Consider the following 9,261-nt stretch of genomic DNA (forward strand, 5'->3'; position numbering starts at 1 on the left):
TTCTGTATTCCTGCAAAATCTTTTGCTTAAACTTTGTAGCCTTTGCTAGTGCATGAGGACCAAAAAGAGGAATCTGATTGTCAAGAGTTCTGAGATACATGATTTAGTGAAGAAATAAACACTAAGTAGTCAAGAACAGGGGAAATTTCTCACAATAAGGACTGATTTAAGTTATATATATAATGTTTTGCAACTCTAAAGAAATCATAAAATCATAGAATTGTTTGGGTTGGAAAAGGTCTCCAAGATCGTTGAGTCCAGCCATCAACCCAGCACCACCATGGCCATCAAACCATATCCCAAAGTGCCATGGGCACACATTTCTTGAGCATCTCCAGGGATGGTGATGCCACCACCTCCCTGGGCAGCCTGTTCCAATCCCTGACCACTCTTGCAGCAAAGAAATTTTTCCTCATCTCCAGCCTAAACCTCCTCTGGCACAATTTCAGGTCATTTCTTCTCCTTCTATCACCTGATACCAGGGGGAAGAGACCAACCCTCACCTGGCTCTAATCTCCTTTCAGGGAGTTGAGGATGCTGAGGAGAGACCTCACTGCTCTCTACTTCTCCAGACTAACTCCCCCCTCCAGTTCCCTTAGCTGCTCCTCACCAGCCCTCTTCTCCAGACCCTTTGCCAGCTACTCTGCTTTTCTCTGTACTTGCTTCAGCCCCTCAATGCCCTCCTCCTTAAGGACCTTCAGGGGCTTCTGTTTCTGTATTACTCTTGGTTGGGGGGGAAAAAAAAGTCTTATTGAAGAACAAATTGTTGCAGAAGGCTGCCTCTTAATGTTGACACTTTTGGCAGCTGTGCATCCATTTTTCAGCCTGAAACACTGATTGCATTGGTAGCAACCCTGTGTGTGTAGCTCCTCTCAGGCTGCTGCCAATGATTCATCTAACAGAAGTTCAGCCATTAGTTACTTTACTTAACTCAGTGACAAAATAAGTCCCTTCTAGTTGAACCCTGAACATGCAAACTGGGAGCTCCATGTTTCTTCTCAGGGCACAGTGAAGCAGCTGCTGGTGTTCTCTGAAGCAGAGGGCAATCCTTGCCTCTTGGATGTCTGTGGAAATTTCCTGGCTGTGGGAACGGATTTGGCTCACTTCAAGATCTTTGATCTCTCTCGCAGGTATTGATAAGCCTTTTAGAAACGTGTGCTCATAACTGAGGGCATATTTCTGAGGGGGTGGATCTTGAGCTGTTTATGATCTGAAGAAAAGTGATAGCTCCTGTGAATCTTGAGGCAGCACAGGCAGCCTGTGTGAGCCAATGGCCTATCCCGAAGGCAAGGGAAGAGACACGGAGTTGTTAGATAAACCATGGGACAAGGAACAGTTTTTAAAAGAGGATATTGTGGGGGATATTTGTGTGCCTTTGAATGTGACTGGAGAATTTATGGAAGGTCAAGACAAGAATGTCACATATTTCTGCTGGTGACCTGAACAAGATCTTCATCTGAGAAGAGTTGAAATAAAGAAAGGAAAATGCTAGGTCACATTTGGGGCAGTGGTGCCATAGAAATGGGTTGTTTGTAAAAGCCTTACCCACAGTTTGAAAAATGATTTTTGCTAATAGGTATTGCCAGTTGCTTGCCACCATGTGATTCAAGTTTATTCCTTTTCACAGGGAGGCAAAAGTGCACTGCAACAGCAGGAATTTCTCTGAGCTGTTCCCAGGCCTTGGAGGCATTGCGTCTGTCAAGTGCAATGCTAATGGCAATAAAGTCAGCATCCTCGTCAGCAAGGTGAGGCACAGCCTTTGCTTACTGCCCTACGACCTGACCATCGCTTCACAGGCTTGGTGTAGATCAAGAAGCTTACTCAAGACACAAGATTCACTTCTCAGAAATAAACCTCCATGTTCAATGCAGTGTATTTGGCCTTGACACATCCCGTTCAAGCACGTAACTGAACACCAGAATTGAGCTGTGCTAAGGTTTTGTACATTTTGTGAGGGGAACAACCAAAAATGTGGCAATATTTTAGTGAGGAAAAGCTACTTGGTAGCATTTAACAAAAATCCAAGGCTAACTTGCTAGTGTAGAAAGCCAGCAAAAGATGTTTCTTCCAAAGGATGTACTTGTGTGATCACCAGTGAACAGAACTGGATGCATTGGATGAGAGGAAGACACCTTTCCTTTTGGCTGCCTGCTTCAGCAATTTCTGTTTTCCCTTCTTGTAGGCTGATGGAAACCTTGATTCCAAGATCTGTTTCTATGATGTTGAAATGGACAAAGCTACACTCTTTGATTTCAAGGCTGACCAGGGAAATGGTAGAGCGAAACTTTCTTCTGGACAATGCATTGACAAGTAAGAATCTTTGATTCCAAGGAGTGTTACTTGGATTTAGTATAGGAATCTGCCCTATGAAGACAAGCAAGACCTTGGTACTGGCATTCCTCTGTCTTTGTGTAGGAGCTTGTATCCATCTATTTTACTTCTAAAGGATTAATTAAAACTGGTGCATTGTATATACAGCAGCCTGCATCCCTCTTCCAATATGTGAACTAGGGAGTGTCAAATGAAGCTCAGAATAAACAAGAGGCAGTTCTTCAGACAACAGAGCTGAGCCTAAGGAAGTTAGAGATGATAAAGGAAAGGTTCATAAGGGTATTGGGCAAATTCCTAGATGAGAAATCCAGTGAGAGTTACAGGATATGTGGAAGCCATCTCTGTCTCAGGAGGTGTCCAAGAGGAGAACTGGCTGTTTAGGGAGGATGTGTGGAGGTATTATATGACTGGAATCAGGATCCAGCTCTTAAAATAAAGGAAAGTCTTGGAAAGCTACCCTTCCATATGGATTTACAGGTTAGGAACTGAAAAGAGGACATTTGGAAGCTCCTCCTACAAAAAAAATTGGTTTTCAAATCCAGTACAGGATGGTTTTGTATGGATAAAACCAAATGTGATGCCTGGTTAGAACTGACAGCTTTGTATTCATACCAACTGTTCTGCAGTGAATACAGTAGAAATGCCAGCAGCAAGACAGCAAAAGCCCTGAACCAGTAATTCTGAATGGAAGTGCAATGGAATGTTATGGGACCAATTCCCATCTGGCTTTACAATATATTTTGAGTGCCTTTCTTGAGACAAAACAGTGTGATAGGAGAAGGTGGTTTGCTTTTATAGCACCTATCTGCTACAGGTGGAAAAAAAACCCTTATTCTCCTTGTCAGTGAAAGGCAGGAGAAACTGCCCAGCTCATCAGGAGTTAAGGACAGTGCAAATCTGGGGCTTTATGCCTTGATCAGGTATCTAAACAGCATGAGGGGCAGTGAGGAAGTTGTTTTCAAGTGCAGTATGTTGTGTAGCCCAACAGAGGCCCCCAGAAGCTGGTAATGCTCTCTCACTGATGTGTAGATGCTGGATGGGTGGGTGGTGAAGCCATTTATCTGTGACTCAGTGTAGAGTTCCCTGAAGCTGGAATTAATAGTCTCACCAAAAATGTAATAATAATTTACACTTCTTCCCCTTCTTTCTCTCTCTCTCCTCCTGAGGCAGCATCTAAACAGTGCAATTTCTCTTTTTTGTATAAACACTGTTTTCCAGGCTGTGAGTAATTTACCTTCAATTCAGTGACATGAGTAGATGCTGTGTATTTCTGCATCCCTTTGAGCCTCTCCCTTAATCTGCCTTCCTGCCCCACTCCTGTTCTCCCCACCTTCAGTGATGACAGCTAATGAGAAAAGGATGTTAAAAATAACTTTAGTTTCCTCTCTTTTCTTAACAAAAAATAATCTCTATTTAGATTCAGCATTGTTTCACAAGAATCCTAAGCCTAAAGCAGTCTAATTCTGTATGTCTGGAGTCTTAACTTGCCTGGCACTGAAGCATCCAAATGCCTGAAAGAAGCAGGTAGCTGTGTCTTACTTGAACTGAGTTCCCAGGCTGCAGGGCCTGTGCTGAATGTGCTGTCTCACAAGGCCTTGGAGTTCCCCATCCACAGCATCATGTTCCAGTTAGAGTACTGAGGAAAGCAGCTGTGGCATACCTAGGGCCTGCAGTCCCCATGCTGCAGCACCCCTAGCACTGAGAAACTCAGCAGTTCAAAGCATCGGTCATGCTGCATGTCCAGGTCTGCTGAACTCTCAGCAGAGAGAGATCTGTTGCCTGAAATTATAAACTAATTCCTTGTGTTATTTCCCCAAGAGTTGAATCACAATTCTGTAGTTGGGATTTCCTGTGATTGCTGCTTATCTTGATTGGAATGTGAGACACGTGCTAGAAACTCTCTTTACTGCTCATTTAAAGGTACATCAGTGTACCCAGCTACCTTTATCCTGGCAGAGCTGGCAGTAACACCTTGGGGCAGGTTGTAAAGCCCATAAGAAAGTAGAGCTGAGGTAGTCCTCATGTGACAATTCCTACCTTGGTAGCATGTGCCAAGATCCATCATTTGAAGGCTGTTCCAGTATTTCTGGGTTAATCTCATCTCAGGGCAGTATGGATAAGTAGTTGTATTTTGTGAGAGCACCAGCTTTATTCTGCTGAAATGCTTTACCTCCTCTAGCCATGATTAGTGTATAGGAAGCAAAGTGAAAGTGGTGGGAGGAGGGAGGAAGATGTGTGTGGTTGATGTCACAATGCAGAGGTGCTGGTATAGAGATCTGAGCATCTGAAAATCATCCCTGATATTTGTTTACACTTATGCACTGGGTAGGCTGGGGTTATTTTTGTCTCCCTTTCTACAGCTTTTTTTTTCCCTCTCTTTTGTTAGGTCTGTTGTGGAGTATCCAGAGTTGCACAGTCACATCCCTACTTGCCACTTCTGGGACCAGACTGAACCAAGGCTTTTTGTCTGTGAAGCAGTTCTTGAAACAGGCCTACAACCTCCAGAGGAGAAGAGAAACCAGCCTGAGGGCACAGTATGGTCTCTTTTTTTTTTTCTTTTACATGGGGTTCTCTAGCCAAGTAGTAAATCATTGGCCCTTCATTAAGGGCATAGGAGTAGGTAGCATGCATTGCCTGGTATGAAAATGAGGAGTGGAATTATGTTTCTGGTGTCTGTGGCTTGAGAGAGTCACTGCATTAGCTTTTAGGTTAAGCCCTAGCCTAAATAGAGTGACAAAGAGGAGGTTTCTTAATCTGTGCTAGAATTTCAAGGACCATCATAATGCAGGCTCCTCTCTGGAGTATGGTTTTTCAGGAGCTGCTAGTGGTTGAACTGATAACACAGAGGCTTGCTGTTTACTCTCATTTAAAATAATGCAGATTTTCTGTCTTTGAGTCCACTTCCAGCAGCAAGAATTAACTTGATAGAGTAATAGGGAGCCTAGCATTCAGGTGAAGAGTGAAGTGTACTTCCCCTCACTTCATAGCATCTGCCTTGCTGGACAGACAGTGTACCTCTTGATGGTACTCCACAAACTCTCTTATTGTTTTGTTACATTAGGAAAAAATGTTTCATTTTGGGAAGATCAGTAAAAGATTTCTTTCTTCAGACTAACACTTCTTCCCCACTTCTCACACACTAATGTACTTGTAGCAGCCCTTCCCATCTTGTCTGAACAGAACTGCCTGCCCTTCATAAATATTCCATTGATTTGAAGTCTCTTAATTTGTGTATGACTTCTTGCTGTCTACAACTACCTGAAGGGAGGTTGTAGCCAGGTGGGGGTTGGTCTCTTCTCCCAGGCAAGCAGCACCAGAACAAGAGGACACAGTCTCAAGCTGTGCCAGTTTAGGCTGGAGGTGAGGAGAAAGTTCTTCACAGAGAGAATTGTTAGACATTGGAATGTGATGCCCAGGGAGGTGGTGGAGTCACCATCCCTGGAGGTGTTCAAAAAGGGATTGGACACATGGCACTTGGTGCCATGGTTTAGTGGTCATGAGGTGTTGGGTGACAGGTTGGACTTGATGATCCTTGAGGTCTTTTCCAACCTTATTGATTTTATGATTCTAGTAAAGGCTCTTTCAGCTAGAGATAGGAAGCTCTTTGTTTCTTCTGTTGGTTGAAATGACATTGGGAGAATCATAGGATAGCCAAGATAGAAAGGGGGAATGGATTAGGGATATCTCAAAAGACCTTGCTAGGGTCTTCTAGAAAGAAAACCCAAAGAACACTTCAACCTCTCATTCTAAATGTAAACAAATAAAAATACTTGGCTTCTACATAAAGATAAAAGATACAAAAGGAGAGCAACTTACTTTTTGGCCTTTATTCAACAGAAGGTTTAACTGTGTGCTTATCCTTTAAGAAATGAGAGGTCTGGTTAACTTGAGTTGGAAATAAATGCTTCATTTTGACTTGGAGACTCCACAGCCTCTCTGGGCAGCGTGCCCCAGGGTTCTGTCACCCTTACAATTAAATTATAAGAGAAATAACAAGAGTACATAAAAAGAAGTAACTGTTGAAAACAATTGGGAGTATTTTTTCCACCTGAGGCAGGTGTGTGCCAGGGACTTCCCTCTGTGTGGTTGGTGATTGTTGGCTGCTGAGAGGCAGAGGTGGAGCCCCCTCTGCGGTAGGAACGCAGCCCGCAACATTGGATGGGTTGTTGGCTACTTACTGTAGGGAGGAAGCGTGCAGCTTTGCCCTCTCCAGCAGCTGTGTGTGAGTGTCTGTGTCATGTTATTTTCAAGAGAAGGTTCTGCCAAATGAATGTGGAAAATAAAAACAAAATGAAAGAAGGATATTGCAGCATAAAACCAAAACAATGCTTTACTTCCTTTTCCAGGTGGATGTTTGGATTATATCATTCTTCAGTACTGAAGAGCATGGCCTTTTGCTTCAGGACAGCTTTCCATTGCCTTCCTCCTATCAGATTCTTCTGGGTGTAGAGGTACCACATTTTTACTTTGCAAAAAAGGTGAGGAAATGTTCCTATAATTCTTGTTCATCCCAGAAGTTCAGACTTTTTGCCATTCAGGGATCTAATTTAACCAAACTGAGTCTTCAGTGAGCAGAGCAATGCCAAGGGCAGTTGTTGTATCATGTGTAGAGATGACCTAAAGATAATTCTAATGTGGGTGTACTTGGGAGGATTGTGGAAGCTGTACTGAAGTGGCTTTTCATGGGTATTGTAAAGTGGTTGTGGCATACAAGCACAGGCTACAGAGAGGATGCAACTGAAAAAGGATGTGAAGAAGATCCTTTTTCTACTTTGTGTAGCCATCATGCCTTATTACAAGTATGGAGGGGGTGTGTGTCAATTTCATGAAGGCTGTAAGAGGGGATATTTCCTATTTGCTTCAGCAGAAGCAGCCCACTGCCTTGTTGGAATGAAGCTTAATCCCCACAGAGAGCAGGAGTTCTCACCTTGCTGTACCAAGCAAATGCCTGTGTGCTACATTACCTTCTTAAACTTGAATAGGTATCCAAAATTGTTGGCAGCTTAGATAAAGAATTCTTTGCATCCTGGAGGAAATGAAGGCTGTTTACACTTCCCTCCCCATCATGCCTCATGCTGTTTTACTTTGATATTATGTCTCTATTTTCCTTTTTGCTTTTGAACTGTGTATGGATGCTTGCTGCCATTAGTTGCTTTTTCGGAGGGGATGTGTCTATGCTCCTGTAAGTACCTGCATTATTTTGTTCCTCTTCCTTCATTCTCTCCTTTTCTCTCATCTGTGTTCATTTTCTCCCCTTGGCAGGTTACTCTTAACCACTAGATACTTGTTGGATAATAACTCACTTTGAGAAGGTGGTTTAATATCTGAACAGTCTCTGCCTTGAATGTAGCAAATTGAGCTGGTGCAGCAAGTCTGTTTTTGACCAGGTTTCACTCCAGGATTTCTATTTATTCATTAGAATGCCTTTTCTGCCCTGGGTCCATAAATGCCCCAAGCTGTATTCAAAGGCATTTGCACTTGAGACTTGGTCTACTTTATTGTATCAAACAGAATAATATCATAGTAATTTTTTAAATTGCTTTCCATAGCTTTACTATTGAATTACCTCATCTTACTGTGCAGCAAGGGTGTATGAAATCCTGGTGTCCTTCATGACTCAGATGATCCTCTACTCTGTTTGGCTTGTGCAAGTTCCCTTGCTATACTCTAGACAGATCATCTGCTATTGATGGTTGACTTTATTCTTGTTCTGAATAATGGTTAAATGACTTTGAGCTGCTTTTCAGTGACTGGTGAAAGTCTCACTGAAGCTCCAGTAGCTCCAGAACTGCCCATTGTATGGGGAAGAGTTTGAATCTGAGCTTTAGTAATCATAAGCTTGATGTAAAGGCAAGAATAAAAGGCTTGGGTCTATGCAGTTAATTTTCAGCACAGCAGACTCCTCTCTTTGAGAAGAGAAATCTCCAGAAATCTGTGGACCTAACATGGTAGTTGCTATTGCAGTCAAAATTATGTAATCAATATATATTTCACTTATAAATAATATAAATCAATAATAATGACAACTCCAGTCAATGGAGGCTGCCTCTCCTGGAGGATTTTAGTGATCTCCAGACCATCACTGACATCTTCTGGTTTTAGTATCACTAACTAAGGTTGGAAGAGACCTCAAAGATCATCGAGTCCAACCTGTCACCGCAGACCTCATGACTAGAGTAGGGAGGACGCTGCTGCCCGCTGCAGGCTTGAACTCCCGACCTTCCCATTAAGGGTCTTATGCACTACCAACTGAGCCACATCTTTCTGGTTGTTAGTGACAATATGCTGACCTCTTCTGTGGCATTGTCTGGAAAGTTCTGAAACTTTGCAGCTGTTGTCACTGTTGATCACAGTCCTGCAGAAGCAGAAATCTTGGGTTGTAGTGGGAAATAATGTAATTAATGACACATAGGAAGGAGCAAGTTTCACCCTGCTTGCAAGCTAAATGATAACATTCTCATTTTAGCTGGGAGAAGCTGAGAAGGGACAAGAGGAGTCTGGCTCAATAAAGGTCTCTCAGATGGTTGCAAGAAGACCCATGAGAGATTTTGCTGGACTGGGAGACTGTGATAAGACTACCCGGGATGCCATGCTGAACTTCAGCTTCTACCTGACTGCTGGGGACATGGATGAAGCCTTCAAATCCATCAAGCTGATAAAAAGGTATCAAATGTTATTTGCATGGATTTTGTCATGGGTACCCCTTATTTTCATTAAAGGTTGGTACCAAGTTTTGGTCCTCCTAAATTCCCCTGCTGTATTTCCTCTCTGATTTCCTTCCCTTTTTCATTCCTAAAAAGAGATGGAACCTCTTTATCCTGCTGACATCTTAATGTGTTCTCTGCTTATTCCTTGTCTGCAAGATCTTGCAAGCTCCATAGATCCTTTTCCACTAAGCAGGAAAAAGTGATCCATGTGACAGATGAAGGC

At 42.9% G+C, this 9,261-nt stretch overlaps 1 protein-coding gene across 2 annotated transcripts in view; it reads left to right on the forward strand.

Annotated features, from left to right (window-relative positions):
* IFT140 (intraflagellar transport 140) overlaps nt 1-9,261 on the forward strand; it is a 70,764-nt gene that overhangs the window by 13,944 nt on the left and 47,559 nt on the right. Inside the window, exons 13-19 of one of the 2 annotated variants that reach the window (XM_068147012.1) lie at nt 1,003-1,130; nt 1,628-1,745; nt 2,183-2,310; nt 4,718-4,865; nt 6,678-6,809; nt 7,481-7,513; nt 8,798-8,994. In XM_068147012.1, the coding sequence (XP_068003113.1) occupies nt 1,003-1,130; nt 1,628-1,745; nt 2,183-2,310; nt 4,718-4,865; nt 6,678-6,809; nt 7,481-7,513; nt 8,798-8,994 (884 nt within the window). The remainder of the gene's footprint in view (nt 1-1,002; nt 1,131-1,627; nt 1,746-2,182; nt 2,311-4,717; nt 4,866-6,677; nt 6,810-7,480; nt 7,514-8,797; nt 8,995-9,261) is intronic. The other variant, XM_068147013.1, reaches the window with a different exon arrangement.

The sequence above is a fragment of the Melanerpes formicivorus genome, unplaced genomic scaffold, assembly GCF_026170545.1.
Source record: "Melanerpes formicivorus ecotype bairdi unplaced genomic scaffold, bMelFor1.0.p_v2 SCAF_14, whole genome shotgun sequence".
NCBI lineage: Eukaryota > Metazoa > Chordata > Aves > Piciformes > Picidae > Melanerpes > Melanerpes formicivorus.